General features: G+C 39.0%; 2 protein-coding genes across 2 annotated transcripts in view; one reads left to right on the top strand and one right to left on the bottom strand.

Moving 5' to 3' along the window:
- Positions 1-17,123, bottom strand: part of LOC145444551 (ficolin-2-like) — a 207,159-nt gene that overhangs the window by 162,746 nt on the left and 27,290 nt on the right. The gene's annotated exons all lie outside the window — the stretch shown is intronic.
- On the top strand, positions 4,740-10,243 carry LOC145444549 (ficolin-1-like). Its single transcript, XM_080322545.1, has 5 exons — positions 4,740-4,995; positions 5,065-5,161; positions 5,729-5,825; positions 9,268-9,335; positions 9,771-10,243. The coding sequence occupies exons 1-5, from the start codon at positions 4,786-4,788 to the stop codon at positions 10,016-10,018; spliced, it is 720 nt and encodes a 239-aa protein (XP_080178671.1). The 5' UTR covers positions 4,740-4,785; the 3' UTR covers positions 10,019-10,243.

Genomic DNA, 17,123 nt, shown 5'->3' with positions numbered 1-17,123 from the left:
CTCAGCTCCCGAAATACCCGGCATATCGTTACTTCAGTGCTGATGTACGGTATTTCAGTCGAATAATCAAGCGATCTATTTATAAATACTGCCAAATAATTCCAGTAAAAAGTTGGTTGCATGAAAAATCGATAAAAACGTGCAAAAAGTTGCATGAAAAAATATGGATAAAAGTTGCAAAAAGCTGCACTATGGCATTTCTTTAACAGCTTAAAACAGCATCCTACATAACTTCTGAGTATTTAGGAAGTTGCCAAAAGCTGTAAAAAAATTTGCAAAAGTTGGAAAAACTTGCCGAAGTAATAACCTTCCATGCCACCAAACTATCCGCTGGGATTGCTAGAATTCTGGTTGCATTTTGTGACATGACGATAAGGGCGGTGCAAAATTTTTCACCGTGATAAAGGGAGGCGTGTCTAAAAAAATGATAACCACTGGTTTAGAGCATGGTTCACCAACGCAGGACCCGCGGGTAGCATTAAGCCCTTGGCGTCATGTTTTCCACCCCGCAATCAGATTCTGCTGTTGTTGTTCAAAATAAGCTGTTTTCCATTACTATTACTCACTTACCTGAAACGGCTTGGGCGATGGACACAGCATTCTATCGATGGAGAATCAACTGATATGAATGGGTAGACGTGCAATAGCTCAGACACTGCCAAGACGGAGAAAACGACGGAGCTTAAGCGTTAAGAGAAGATAGTGTTTCAGCTAGTACCACCTCTCGCTAGCCCCTATCGATTCCTTCGTGGCTGAAAAGTGTCATCACTGCAGGGGTGGTCAAAGTAATTGAAAAGCTACTCAAGTATCAGTAGAAGTAGCGACAAAAAAATCTACTCAAATACAAGTAACAAGTACAAGTACTTCCTAAATAAGCAACTTGAAACTACTTGGAGTAGAAGTAGAAATGACTGACTTTAAATCTACTCAAGTAAGTAAATATAGTTGTGAAAACGATCGTATTTCGTTCGCAGGGATTGTAAAAAGGTGCAAATTGAGCTATGCGACAGGTGCCGAGCTTGATTCATATTGATGCATACCAGGTGGTATTCAATTCTCGACAGCATAAGCATTCGTCCGCATCATGGGATGAAAATGATAGTGTTGATGTGGAAATGCGATAACCCTCTTTCGTAGTCGCATATATGAGGTAAACCAATGCAGAGATGGTCAAAGTTACCAGCGTTGCTACTTAAGTCGATGTTGAAATATCGCCGTCAATTTATACTCGATTACAAGTAGATGCAACAGCTCCCAATACAAGTCAAAACTACGTCAAGTGGAAGTAGAATACAAAATGTCGGAAAAATAGTCCAGGTATGGTAAGCAGTTTTTCGAAAGTTTCTACTTTGAAAATTGCGATATGAATCTTCGCGACTAATATAAAATTACTAATGGAATATGACACTACTAACAGGAACAATCTTCAAAAATATATTCAGTTATTCCTGATACAGGTGGTGTTGCTAGACTTGGACAACTAGATATTCTAGTTGTCTAATTATCCTAATTGAAGCTATTCTAATTTGTGAAATGTTTCTATGCTCTAATTCTAATTCTAATCGAATTTATGAAATCTTTCTATGGTCTACGGTAATTTCAATTCTTATCTGATGTCTGGTTTTCCTGAAAAGGCTACAGGAGAACTGTATAGTGAGAAACGAGCCAAGCTTGCGGTGCAGCAGGGGTGTTCAAAAATGACTTTTTATTCTCAAATTCTACTCGCTACTTGATAAAATTGTTAGGTTACCTAATTGAAGCTTGCACACTAAATTTGGTTTGATTCCAACCAGCAACCGCATTGCTACAGGAGAAGAAAGTTTTTTTAAATTTAATACATAAAAATGAGTCAAAATTTTCTGTTAACCCATGAAATTGTTAGGTTGTCTGTAGAAACGATGCCCACCAAATTTGGCTCCATTCAAACAAGCCGAAGCGGAGTTATTGATGTCGAAAAACTTGGATTTGAATAAAATAGTATTTTCGGTAGTCACAACAAAATTTTTCGACGGCAATGACTCCGCTTCTACTGGATGAAATTGAACCAAATCTGTTGAGCATTGTTTCTATAGACAACCTAACAATTTCATGTAATTCTAATTCTAATCTAATTTAAAAAAAAAACTGTTAGCTATAGTTATAATTTTAATCTAATTTCAAACTGTGCAGCTGTAATTTTAATTATACTCTAATTCGAAAAAAAACCTTGTCGTTGTAATTTAATTCCAATCTAATTTGGAAAAGTTGAAAGTTTTCTAGTTGTCCAAGTCTGCCCGTTACATCTGGTTTTCATGAAAACTATCCATAAATTTCCATCTTGTCGATGCCGAATTGCCCACACATTCAGTATTCGTGTGTGAATATGTTTCCTATAGCGGTAAGTTCACCGTATCGGACCATAGTCTGTGCTGCAATGCCTTAGCAAGTGAAACGCAAGTCGTCGTTGATATTGCTGGCAAAACCACAGAAAGTATTTATTTTCTGGGATTATTTTAGCTTTTACTTGCTCTAGTTGATACGTTTGGTGACGTTTAAAAAGTGAACATGTACTTCAACATTGTGTCATAATGTGGTCTGAGTTGTCGCTTGGTATCTTGTATATCACTTCACTGAAATGTGTGACGTCATAGGTTTACGTTTGCGTTCACACAGGACCTTTCAAAAAGGTTCTAGTTACCACGAGTCTGAACCACTCACGGGTTCGTACCATAACTAATCGGTGTGATTCTATATATATTCAAGTGCTCTTTGCGACGATCTGCAAGCCTTCGTGGAACCCCAACTTTTCGCTGAGTCGTGAAAACAAGATTCTACTACAATACACATGTTAATAATCATTTTGCGAAATTGAGCTAGCATATTATACATTATGAGATCAAGTCAGGCTTGATTGATTGGATGTTCCACCAGGAACATATACAGAAATATCTGAAATTGAGATCCATCTATTTTCGACAACCGTCCCACGTAAGACCGTCTGTGTTCCAAAAGTTAATTTATTTGTGCTATAAAGTTAGTATAATATCAATTAGAATATTGCTGGCATTGCGTAACAACCAAAAGTCATCGTTATTGACATATTAAAAAGAAAACCGTATTATTTAGAAATGCTTGGCAACAGGCCAATGGGTCGCGTCCCTTTAGATCGGAAACACTGGTCTACACATCATAGAGTTAGTATAATAAGTTACAGTTACAGTTATTCGAAGATATATTATTTATTTACGTATTTCTTTGCGATCAAACGCGTCTCAGTTACCGTGCCAACCAACTGTAATTCCACTCAACGGTTGAAACTCTAAATACCGAATATAACGCCAGGGAATTGAGATTATTGAAGTTGTGGTCACCAATAAGTGCCACTTCACATCATTCCACTTCACTGGAACATATCAGAAAGATATATTTATGTAGTCCTACATTGCACATGTTTACGAAGCTAGGCGTGGGGTAGCAGTAATATATATATATTTACTTTACATCCTAAATAAGCTAAAACACAATATAGCGTGACTCTCCTATATATACTAGTTTAGACACGTCTGTTTCAGTAGGACAATATCTTTTGATGTGTCTGATTGCCTGGACGTTTCTGAGAAATCGTTGCTTAGGTCGGCGGTTATGTGGCTGCGTAAATATTCATTTTGCATACGCTGGAGGAAACATATTGTAACCCATATATTTTCTTTATGGACTAGAAGCCACAATATGTATTTAAAAGCTTGTCATAACCAATGTTCCCTCTAACCTGCGCACGTGCGCGAATGCGCAGTGCTGACACGCGCACAAAAAATCTAAGTTACGCGCAAAATATCCGAAGTGATGACCTTTTTTCAGTCGTTACGTCCAAGGGTCTGCGCAGTGATTTGGTTAGTGCGCGCAGTCTCGTCATAATTAGAGGGTACATTGCTCATAACCACTGGATACTTAGTAAGTCTGAAGTGAAATTACTATAACATTGCGCATGGCAAGGTTGTCGACAGATATTCCAAACTCTTTACTGTCCGGCACTGCATTTCGATTTTACACACTTGTCGTAATATTTGCAGCTGACAACCACTATCAGTCCGTACAGAGGCGGATAAAATCGGTAATTGGATATTAGCCGTGCATATATCGAAAATAGTATTTACACTTAAACTGGTACGACTGGCAAAAACCAGACTGCATGTTCGCAGATTATAATATTGTATAGTTATAGCCACTGTATTCATATATTCTGGGTTTGAAGTTGAAACTAAATTTTATCTCCCTCTCTCTCTCCCTCAGGCTAACGCCCACTCTAACCATTCATTAAATCAATATCAAAATCAGAGTCAAATAGATCTCATTTTCTTATTAATTGCTAATAGGTGTAACATCTTGTTTGCAGGTGAAGTGCTATATCAAGTAATCCATATTCATGTGCCACGGAATAGTGTCGAAATCCAGCAGTATTAGCAGAAAATATGTTTACGTAAGCCGATTTTTCAATATATTTTAACTTAGAAATGTGTCACACAATTCCAATGATAGGAATGATGTTATAGAAATTGAAATTACTTTTAAGAGTGACTTACTCGACCATGGTCGCACACCTTATTTTACCCTCATACTTCAGTCATCGTAGTTGCAGCTCTGTATCTTTTCTTTATGAATCAATTTGTCCGTGCCATATTTACACTCTTCATGAGATTGACCTCACAAGTAGGCCTATTCGAAAAATAAAAGTCAACGCACCTTCCTCACTCATTATAAAGATTGTGCGACCATCCCGACAGTTATATGGAATAAACCTATACAGATATGTCAGCGCTTTCATCACTTGGTCTGATTTTATTGGTGGTCTGTGTTCATCATACTCTGTCGTGGTCTGCGAAATACGCTCAAGGAGAACGGCGCGTAGAAGACAAGAATGAAACAATGATAGCTGTATCGGAATTTCAATATCTCAAACTTCGCCAGGAACTGCGCGAATTAAAACAATCACCCTGTAACGATCTCATTGGATGGATAGTAAGTAGAAAGTGTACCAGATCCATACTATCACTGAAAGTATATTGATTGCCGCGATGTGTCTTTTAGCCGTTTCAACGACGAATGGATGGATCTGTGGGTTTTTACAGAAACTGGAATGATTATATGGCAGGGTTCGGCAATCCATCGGGAGAATTCTGGCTTGGTAAAAGTTGCTATATATTATGCACCACTGGGCTGGGATTCGAATTCACGAATATGTCAGCTTGCATTCGATTTCATTAGGGGCAGGCCTAATATATATTGCATTGTCACCTAATCATTTACAAATAATCCATATTCACTACATGTCCGTGTGGATCAGTCCATTCGTAACAATTTTGAGTTTACTCTTAACCTCATTGGTAACTTTATTATTTGCGGTTTTAATTTCTTGGAACCGAAACGAGCAATAAATGACTCTTCGTATACTTCGGTATAAATAAAGCACATGCATATATAAAGGAATGCGGAACAGGGTCGTATTCCATTGATGAAAAGACGCGTACCACTTGGTAATTGGGCCCCATAATCATAGTTCAAATTCCTTTTTTTATTGACATAATCTGTTATTAAGTATTCGATTAATATAGGTATTTGACGTGATGACCGTCCCGTGATACCCGCCGCATGACAGGTTATTCAATTTTCACATAAATGGAACGTGTTGCAAAGGCATTGTTTGATATATTGGAAACTAAATACAAGTCTGTAAATTAATTCGCTTCTGTAGGTCTGGACGAGATATCTCGATTGATGAAATTGGGAACATATGAGCTCCGAGTTGATATGGAAGATTTCGATGGTAATTGGAGATATGCCTATTACAGGTGTGCTTTGGATTGTATGAAACGGTTTTGATACTTTGACACTTGTTGGTAATATAGAAACTGGTATAATCAAGTGAATTGTGGTAAGTACTCGTTTGCCGACAAGATAGCGTGATGGTGAAGCGCCCGACATCTTGATCGGTAGGTCGTGGGTTCGATTCCCGGCCGGGTCAGACCAAAGACCTGATTAGTAACAATGGTATCCATGACTCCCCTGCTTGACGCTCATGCATTACTGGGATAGCATGGAGGGGTTGTGCATGACTTAGAAAGCCGTAAAGGCTATATCTGCACTTCCTTGTCCGGCGGCATATGCACATCATGCACATGCACAGATCGTGTGTATGTGTATCATGAGTCGGTGTATATGCCGCACAAAAATAAACTACGTCCTTTCTTTTCCTTCCTTTCCTTAATACGAGCGCAATATTGTAACTTCAATTCAAATCATTATGTATACATAGCTATATCTATACCTAGGCTCCTCCTCGCCACCTCATCCGCGTCAGCGGTGTCTTACAAAAAGCTTAGAGGTGGGCCGTGCTATAGATCGGCAGTTACGGAAAATACGAAGAATATCGGCCAGGTGTAAATGACCATAGTAGTCGACAAACATCATGAATACCCCAAAACAAAGAAACAAACATAGCTATATCTAGATATCATTGTCCATATAAGATATGACAAACATGGGGTATCGCAGAATACACCCCGACGCACGTCTGCATCCGACCCCGTTGTTATATATCCCGACTATACGCACAAACCCTAGTGTTATCCAGCATATATCTACTATAACTTAAAAATACTATTATGAAATATACATGTAGGCTACTTCCAGGAAGTCAAGACGTTCCGACTCGCAAGTCTTTTTGAGAGTTTTGAGAGTCATGTCGAGTCATTTTCACTTAGTCGTGGACTCAAGTCAAAATCAATGGTAAAGTATCATAGTCTGACTCAAAGACAATCTGTAATAGATGCAGAGCCCAAGAGAATAATGAGAATGAATTAGGCAGTGCATTGTGATCTGGGCATTGCCATTCAACTGTGCCAGCTTCTACAGCAGGGGTGAGAACCTTTTTGGTATTCACGGCCGCATTTCGATTAATCGTGTAGCCTACGGCTGCATTCCAGGGCATCGTCCTAATGAACCAAATGGACGCAAAATAATAATGCTAAACTAATTTATTTTCGAATTCTCGAATGGATTTTGCCTTTAATATTAGTAGCTTCACATATTACTATCAAAAATGTATCCTTTCTCATCCCATGTGATTAGATTCACCGGTAAAGTAGCTGGAGGGTTATTTTCAGAAATTTAGGCTATGATATAAATTATGATGAATTTTCGGGTGTGCCAAATTTCTTCCGAGTGAAGGACACGATTCAAAGTTGGAATGTCTATATGGGGCGCATCATTTTACTCTGCTGTTCACATCTTTACTGTGGGGCTCACATGGCAAAGAGCGCTACTACATTAAAATTGAAAATTACAGTCGCATTGAATCGTGCCTAGCGCGAAGGAAATTTCTAGATTAATTATTATCTCCCAAAAACTCGTAAAAAATTCGTAAACTTAATTTGCATGTTGACGGCCGCCCACACATACTAATTGAATTACGTGTCGACAGCCGCACAAATTCCCTTCTACGGCCGCTGGTTGGCCACCCCTGTTCCACAGCATGTCGCTGAGTAAATATACCTAACAACACCAAACATTGGCCTATATAATTCATGCCCCGAGAAATAGCAAAGTTGTGGCTTTAGTTATATTGCTGTGTGTTATGAATCGGAACATAAATAGAACGATCATAAACTCACGGAGGTAACATTAACATGTAATTTTTAAAATGCTCCAAATTACCATGGTCAGCGTTAGGCCCGTCAGGGGAGGTAAGTGTACGCCCCATATCCGATTGCAACGATATCATATTACAACATATGTTTATCAGTTCCTTTCACGAGCGAATGATTTCTGAAGCCGCTTATATTGGAAAGCATGCCCTCTTGTGAACGTAGCGCTGGATATTCATAATCTTCTTAACCATACCCTAAAAAGAGTCAACAGGTATGAATCCGGTCAGCAACCAAAATGAGCTTGACATGCCTGGCCTGTATCAATTGCATGCACCCATGACGCAATCCTGTTCAGATATTATCGAGTGACTATAGAACAGGGTTGGGGAAACTTTGTAGCTCGCGGGACGCAGTCTACGGTTGAATCCATTCGCGGGCCGCACTATATAAAACTGGGATACTAAGCCAAAACTCAATATTGTTATTTGATTATGAGGTGACTGATAACGTGGATATAATATGTATATTTGTTGTTTGTTTGTGGTATTCATGGTATTTGTCGACTACTATGGTCATATACACCAGGCCAATTTTATTCATTCTTATTCCGTACATGCCGACTTGTAGCACGGCCCACTTCTAGGCTTTTATAAGACACCGCTTACACGGATGATATGGCGAGGAGGAGCATATACCTCCAACACTTATGTAGGAATTCTGGAGTCGACCTCGGTTGGACTCGAAACCACAACCCTTTGGTGTCGCAGCTGTGGATTATACCACTATGCTATCTATGTAGCCCATTTGTATAATTTAGGACAAACCAAACATTGATTTGATGATAACGTACACGCTTCAGAAACAATGACGAGAATATATATGCTGGTAGTCCTCATTGTCAAAATTAGGGATGAAAGTCGGCTGTCCCGATTCAGGAAGTATTGATATCCCTGTCCCGATTCTTTGAACTGGTTGTAAATTTGAGTCTGTGAGCTGCGATCTGTTCCTAAATTTGCTGACAGCATCATAACAATTTTACCTTAAAATACGCTTCTACTATATATAAACACTACGAGCATAATACTTCTACACATACCAAGGACGAATCTTTCTAACGCACTCGCTAATCGGTTCATCCAAGTACATCACAAAAAGTATCAAACTTGCTCGTGTTGCCATTCTAAAATCACACTTGGAGTTCGAATACGATTCACGTTCTGTGATGTTTAGCAATTGAAAGCTTTCAAAATATATGGGCCGCGAGGTCGGGCCATCGCGCCATCAATAAAATAAATAAAATACTATGGTAAGAATATAAATTTTCATTATCATGTTGAAATATATTAGGAAAAAGTTTAATCAAGTACCCACAGTAATTTGATTATTTACGCATTTTATCAATATTTCTACGTTTATTGAGACTTTCGCGGGCCGCACAAAACGGTGTTGCGGGCCGTAGTTTGCCCATCCCTGGATTAGAAGGTAGCATCATCGCTTTGTGACTTCCATTCGAATCACACCAACTCCCACTACATGTCAAAGAAATGGAATCTGAAGTATCTACATTTCAATATATATATTCTTTGAGTTTAAAACCAGAAGCAAAACAAAATTATTATGGAAATCGACATATTCCTATTAACAGAAATTTCCACGTGGGTGAATACCGTGACAATTTCCCAATTACGACCTCCGGATACATTGGTGATGCAGGTAAATTACCCAGTTTCACAATCTCGCCATTTTAGAATAATTGTTAATTTTTTTAGTGCGTAGCGTCTGGTAGGCCTTATAGACAGGTTGAATATTATTTAATGCTACAGATCAGGCATATATAAAACAATACACCAGGGTATATACACGCATTTTAAAAGGCGTGTCAGATATTGATACCCGCCATCACTTTGAGAAACGTCGTCGTTGGTCGCGAGAAAAATTCGACATCGCACTACACATACCAATCCCATTTTCAGGGTATTACATAAGGTCGGTCAATATGTTATTGTGCAAGAGCAGTATTTTAGTTATTATGTGTTTGCCCTTTCTCTTGTAGCCCTTTTCAGTGATTTGACTGGTTCTCAGATTAATGACAACAATGCGGTGAAAATAATACATTGGTTCTACTTAATTTACCATCCGTTGATTCAGGAAACAACTTACAACTCAGCAAAGTGCCATTTTCTACGAAAGATCGAGATCACGATTCACATGCGAACAGCTGTGCAGTAGCATATAAAGGTGCATGGTGGTACACGAGCTGCCATGCCTCCAACCTGAATGGTAAGTATTTGCGGGGAAAGCATGAGACCTTCGCAGATGGAGTAAACTGGAGGGACTTTCGTGGGTACTACTATTCTCTGAAATTCACGGAAATGAAGATGAGACTGCGAGCATAAACCGCGATTTGACCAACCTTCTGCACCTTTACCGATTGAATATAATGTTCGCTGTTTCCTAATTTACATATAGGCCATAGGCATAGTTGTGTGAGTATGTAGTAATCTATCAATGAAGTGAACATGTATAGCGCTGTGTTACCAATATTACAGTTCTGAAAGTAATATCACATCACCTCCATAATGGTCCTCGCTATAGCAAAAGAAATAATTCAACCTGATTTATATGTTGTTTTGTTGTTGTTGTTGTTGTTGTTGTTGTTGTTGTTGTTATTGTTGTTGTTTGGGCGCGATATGAATAGAGCAGTGAGGTTCATGGTTGGTGAGCCACTGACCCATGTAGAGTCGGATTTACAAATATAATAACCCAAAAGGGAAGCTGAGTTGTTTCTTAGCACATTCGCACTCTTCACACACAGGCAATGTAAGAAGAGACTATACATCTCCATAATTAAGGGTAGGCATGGGTGGAAAATACAGTAAGGGAATGTATTTGCTCTTCACTACATGCTGGTCATCGCAGCTCTAAAGATCCGCACTACAGGGTCGCCGTGTGAAATCGATATCACTTTGTTTTGCTACGCTGCGATTGTCACATGGTAACCAACAATGAATGAGCCAAATGTTTACAGTAAATTGAGTTCACTTGCAAGTGTTTTCAAAGTCCCTGATGATGACGCAGAAACGAGGTTTAAATGCACGCACAGACTATGATTGATATGATATACAAACTATGCTGGATATTATTCACTATGCAGCATTGTCTGTGCTTACCTTTACACCATTTTTCTGCGCGATTATTAGGGACTTTGACAAATCATATCCAGCATAGTATGTGCCTACTTTTACACCTCTTTTCTTCGTTACCATCAAGGACTTTGACAACACTTGCAAGTGAATACAGTTTGATGCTAGCATCTGACAAGTGCTAAGCATAACCCGCTTATTTAGCCGATCCTCAAGAGCTTTCGAACTTGAACTATGTACTGCAACCTGAGCCCAATAAGCTCACACAAATTGTAGTGTCATTGTTAAGCTTTATATTTGTATTCAATAATGCCATATCCTTTCTGAAACTAGCAATGCGTCGCCACTTGCATAAACGCCTATGCTTTCCCTCGTTGAAAACAAGGCATATAGTAGGGTTACCATACGTCCTCTTTCAAGAGGATTTGTCCTCTTTTTTGACTTTTTGAAAGTGTCCTCGGAGGACGCCCTTTTGTCCTCTTTTTTGAAAATTTAGGTGAGATTTAGAACAAATTGCGTGTGATATGCCGTAAATGAGCACAGAACTGACGCACCGGCGGATATTTCGGAGTGAAAAACGATTATTTTAGCTCCGTGCGAAAAGATGACCATTTTTTTTAGTCAACCGATCTCAAAGTGGGAAAAATTCACCGGTTTTTGAGAATTCTTCTCTGATTTTTTCAAGTCTCAAATTTTAGAAAAAGTCCGCTCTTTTTAGATTTACAAAATATGGTAAGCCTAGCATATAGGCTACGGCGGTTGCCTTCACAATAAAGCGGTCTTGCTGTAGACGTTTTTGTGAAGCAGCTGTTGTTTGTTCATTGTGTATTTCGTACCTCAACATACCCTGAATCAATCCCAAATCATTATCTGTCAGGCAATGCGCTTTCAGCATCGCCGCCGGAAGCAAACTCGTTGATCACCTAATTAGCAAGCTGCTGCAGGGATATCTAAACCTTTAGATATCTCTGGCTGGTGCTGTCGTGGTCATTGAGGCATAGCCGATTAGCTAATCAAGACCCGTGGTTTCGTGATTACTAGTCTTTTCACCGTTCTATTATCGGTTAGTCGCCCATTCTTCGGCAGCTACTTTCAAACGCTTTGCACGAGATCTTAACGGCCTTCCTGTGGGCTTCTTTCAGGCTCAGTGTCGTTTTTTATCAATAATAATCTATAGCAGTGCTTTTCAACCTGTGTGACGGTTCGCACTAGTGTGAATGAAAAAAATTTCAGTGCGAATGATGAAGGTGGTGCGAATGAAAATCCGGATCAAGTGCGAATGAAAATCGTGAATAATTGTTAACTTTTCTGACGTGGTAAAATTCAAATAAACCTAATAGGAAATTTAGGATCAGTGTAACTTTTGTAGTTGCGACGCAATTGTAAAAACTTAATACGACGCACCACTAATCGTAGCTCGTACAAGCCGTAGTGAATTAATATTCCCACACTATAATTATTACGTAACCAAAAGTGGCAGTATAGAGAGCTCTATAATCTCTATACTGGCAGACATACAGTATATCATCCCGTCTGAGCCTGCGACAGTCTGAAAAAATGATGTCAAATTGACTTTCTGCTTTCTTCCGCTAAACAATCATCATATTTTCGTAATAACGGTTCGATCAACGCGAGGTACCCACATTTGCAAGTTTATTATAACGCAAATGTTTACGCCTTCATGGTTTATTAAAGTATGGCATCAAAGGGTATAATTTTGAGTCGACACGGTGCCAGAGCTATCTGTTAATATGTATGTAATATGTATTGAATTTATTGCAAAAAATCCTGCGATCGTTTTTACATATCCAAGGTCATTTTTTGGGTACTGTAGCCAATGAGCGAGACGCGCAGTAAATATGGCTTTATCTCCTGAGAATTCAAGGTCAGATTTTTTCGACTGATTTTTTTTCTGGAAAATATGGTGGAAGACCATTGGGATGAACTGGTGTAGGGGTGTGCAACCAGCGAGTTAAGGCCAATGAGACTCACTCATTTCGAGGCCAACCCCTTCTGCGTCGGGGCACATGAAGACGTGAAGTTTTGGCGAACAAACCGCTGATAAAATGCGGTCCCAAAAACATAAACAGCGACAAAACCTCGGTCTATAAATGACCGATGCTGGATGACCACGGTTGTATATAAAGGGGCGTGATGGTTTACATCCTGCCATGCCTCTCACATAAATGGTAGATACTTACGTTGAAAGCATGATTCATATGCTGACGGAGTCAACTGGCAAGGTGTCCGAGGACAATACTACTCTCTGAAATTTACAGAAATAAAAATAAGATTGCGAGATTTGAACTTTGAATGGTGCCATGGTGTTTATACTAGGGATGGTGTGAACGTGAAGTCCATGTTCGCGTTATGTGTGTGGACCTCAGAAATTTAGAGGTTCACGTTCAGAAACGAACCTTGCTAGGTTGTGCACTGTGCATATAATACAATATTTCATGTCATTGTAACATCTTTGGTTGAAATTCTGGCTGGCAGCATATAAAATCAACACTAAACGAGCATGTACCTTTCCCAGCTCAAACATTGGAATCGGCAATAATAAGTTGATTGGGCGGCCGACATTCAAAAACCTGTAGAGCAGTTTCTCTAACAATGATGCATATTTCGGCATATTTCTATGCTTCCTTTATTTATATCGTATATTGGTGTCGACCCAGGGTATGCGTTGTGATGAATACAAAATATTTAACTGTAAACGTGTATGTAGGAATTTGTTTTATATTAATATATCGTGAGATTGCTTCTCGGGCCGGATAAAATCTTGTGACTGGCTGAATGCGGTCCGCGGGCCGTACTTCCGGCACCCCTGGTTTAAGGGTTTGCACCATCCCTAGTATATACCTTCATTTTCGCTCGCCTAAAATCGTCAATTCTTGAATTTCATACTAATACTACTATATGTCTCCTTGAGATCAAATATATTACAGTTACCTTGACAACCAACTGCGATTACATTCAACGATAGAACATGTAAATAACGAATACAGCGAATGAGCGGTTATAATATTTACCTTGTTAAGATAACCAATCAGAGCCACTTGAATCGACCCTCTTCGTCTGGGCGCATCTGAAATATATATGCTCATTTCACATGATTACGAAGTTAGGCATGGAGTAGCGGTGTTCTATTTGTCAATATACCCTAAATCAGCTGATGTGGAACATAAGGTAGTATGACTCTCGGATACATACCTGCTTAGGCTCGTCTGCTTCATTATGATATTATCTTTTGAAGTGTTTGATTATCTGAAAGTTTTAGACAAATCGTCGACGTGGTCGGGAATTATGAGTCTGCATCAATATTAGTTTCGCTTTAGGACTGAAAGAAGATATTATAGTCAATATTTGATCGTCGGGGACTAGGAAATAATCATATTTGTTATGAAGACTAACGTATTAATTGGATAGTTCCGTATTACATATCGAACAGAGCGGTCATAAGTATATACATGGGACTCTTACGTCTTGAGACATACTCGCCGCTTGTGGCTGCAAGGAGGCGATCCGCACTGGAAATGTATCCGAACCGGTATAATTTGAAGGCTGCTGCTGTTTTTAGTCCAGAAATGTCAGTATCATTCTAAACATGGCATCAGACCCTGTATTACGGAAATTGCAAAGCGGCGAGATGATGTGTCAAAATAATGTAAGCATGTTCTGCGTTCCGGTTGTAAGGCAGAGGTGCCAATGACTGCCAAAACGTAACCGGAATTGAACGCATGAATTAGGGGTATATCGGGTTGAAGCTAAACAATGAAAGATGATACAGACTTGCAATACCTGATTATCTTGTGGCACCCTTCATGCAACATTCCATATGGGCCCGCAGGACGCCCTGGCGCCCCGCAGAGAACCCCTGCCCTAATCAATAATTATAAAACAGACTGAATTTCTCAAAAGTACTTTCAAGTCTTACCTATACGCGCTTCTCAATTTTGAATTTTCGGTTGAAGACTAAAACTACACGATAATTTCTACTTCATACTTTTGTCTTTAGGGCAAGAAAGCCTTACCAACTAATGAATGATAACACAATGCTAACCAGAAAACAGTATATCAACTTGTATAGATAGATGTATTTGAGGATTCCAAAGGCAGTTTATAATGTTAAAATGATGTTCAGAGCTCGGAATAATTTATATTTTGACGTTTCGTAGCACACCAAACATAACAGCTGTATAAACCGTGGTATTTATATCACATTTACTTCGGTTAGGTAAAATCGTTGGATTCGAATTATCGGGAATTCGCCAGTTTTAGTCAATTTATTTTTCGTGCTCAAAATGATCAAAGATGTAAGTGTCTAGTAGTAGTAAGATTACTTTTGTAAGTATCTTTGAAGCATCGAAACGGAGTAAAAACCACGAGTTTTCGAAAGTAGGTGAATTCTGATCAACAACTGGTCCAGTAATATATAGAAATGTATAAAATATGTAATTATAGGTTAGTAATGTGGTGAAACTTTGTTTTCGTGAATACTTAGAACGATTGCTTCTCCTGCACATTTTTGTAAATTAATATCATCTGAATCAAAATGAATGAAACGGACGAATTCCTGTGGTCGTTCAACTTATGTCACTTATACCTGCAAACTTCTTACAGCATACCAGTGCGCTGCGGAACATCGGTTGAAGAGCACTGCTCTAGAGTAGGCTTAGCATATTTTGGAAATCTAAAAATAGGACACTTTCTCAGAAATTTGAGACTTGCAAAACCGGAGAAGAATTCTCAAAAACCGGTGAATTTTTTCCACTTTGTGATCAGTTGACTAAAAAAATGGTCATCTGTCCGCTCAGAGCTCAAAATACCGTTTTTCTCTCCGCATTGGTAAGTGGATGACAAAAAAAAAATTAACTTTTCGTTCGGATCTAAAATCACCGTTTTTCACTCCGAGATACCCGTCGGAGCGTCACTTCGGTGCTAATTTACGGCATATCACTCGCAATTTGCTTTAAATCTGACCTAAATTTTCAAAAAAGAGGACAAAATCTCAAAAATGAGGACAAAAGGGCGTTCTCCGAGGACACTTTCAAAAAAGTCAAAAAAGAGGACAAATCCTCTTAAAAGAGGACGCATGGTAACCCTACTCTAGAGACAATGTGTGACCACCATCATATTATATCATCATATCAGAATACCAATTGCGACATGGCCATATGATAGGAATCGGGATCGAGATGCTTGTTTTAGTGTAGTCAATTCAAAGCAATGTGAAGACGCAAAATCTATCCATGTCTCGATTATAAGACAGTGATGTGACGATGAGTCGAAATCAATTTTATATGTTTTGACTTGATCAATTTTCTTGTGATATGTTAAAATCCGAATAGGCTGGCAGACATTGCCATTTTTCAATATCAAATATAGTTCTATTTCTCACAGTATTTGGATTAGTAGTCATAAATCAAACCTCTTACCAATATTTGTTGGAAAAATTTTTCGCCCGATTGAGGCACTATACTAGTAAACCCTATGCTCTGTAATAGCAATCAATGACGATTTCGAATTCCTAAGAATTGATATGTGACAGTTAATTTCGAATTTTAGGTTAATTAGTGCATAATGCGCTTTCCAACTATGTGAAAAATAGGCATAGAGCCGTTTCCGCGACAATAGGTAGACAACGTTTTATACTTCTTCGAACGGTACATGAAGGTACAGAAATAGCCTAGTATAGGCTTACCATACGTCCTCTTTTAAGAGGATTTGTCCTCTTTTTTGACTTTTTTGAAAGTGTCCTCGGAGGACGCCCTTTTGTCCTCTTTTTAAAAATTTTGTCCTCTCTTTTGAAAATTTAGGTCAGATTTAGAGCAAATTGCGAGTGATATGCCGCAAATTAGCACAGAAGTGACGCTGCTCCGGCGGGTATTTCGGAGTGAAAAACGGTGGACTTACCTCTGAGCGAAAAGATGACCATTTTTTTTTTTTTTAGTCAACCGATCACAAAGTGGGAAAAATTCACCGTTTTTTGAGAATTCTACTCCGGTTTTGCAAGTTGCAAATTTCTGAAAAAGTGTCCTCTTTTTGGATTTTCTAAATATGGTAAGCCTAGCCTAGTAAGGCTTTCTACTTTTGCACCACCACTCCATGCTATCTCCCGCGCAATCTTTGCGGTGAAGCCATACCCACACCAGTTCTACTGATCATATATCGGAGATCGAACCAACGACCAACCGATCAAGAAGCCGGACGCTCCACCATCGCGATATCTTGTCGGTGAAGCATTTTATTTGGTAAGGTTTCTTCCTTAACATGCATTCAATCTTAATTTTGGTTTTATTCGCAGTTTGCATTCACGAACTATCATTCCCATCCGACATGCAGTGCTACGTAGAGC

This window comes from Botryllus schlosseri, chromosome 8, assembly GCF_051294905.1.
Source record: "Botryllus schlosseri isolate E-star chromosome 8, Bs_hap1, whole genome shotgun sequence".
Lineage (NCBI taxonomy): Eukaryota > Metazoa > Chordata > Ascidiacea > Stolidobranchia > Styelidae > Botryllus > Botryllus schlosseri.
The sequence above is the reverse complement of the archived record's forward strand: the minus strand, read 5'-3'. Positions and strand labels throughout refer to the sequence as shown.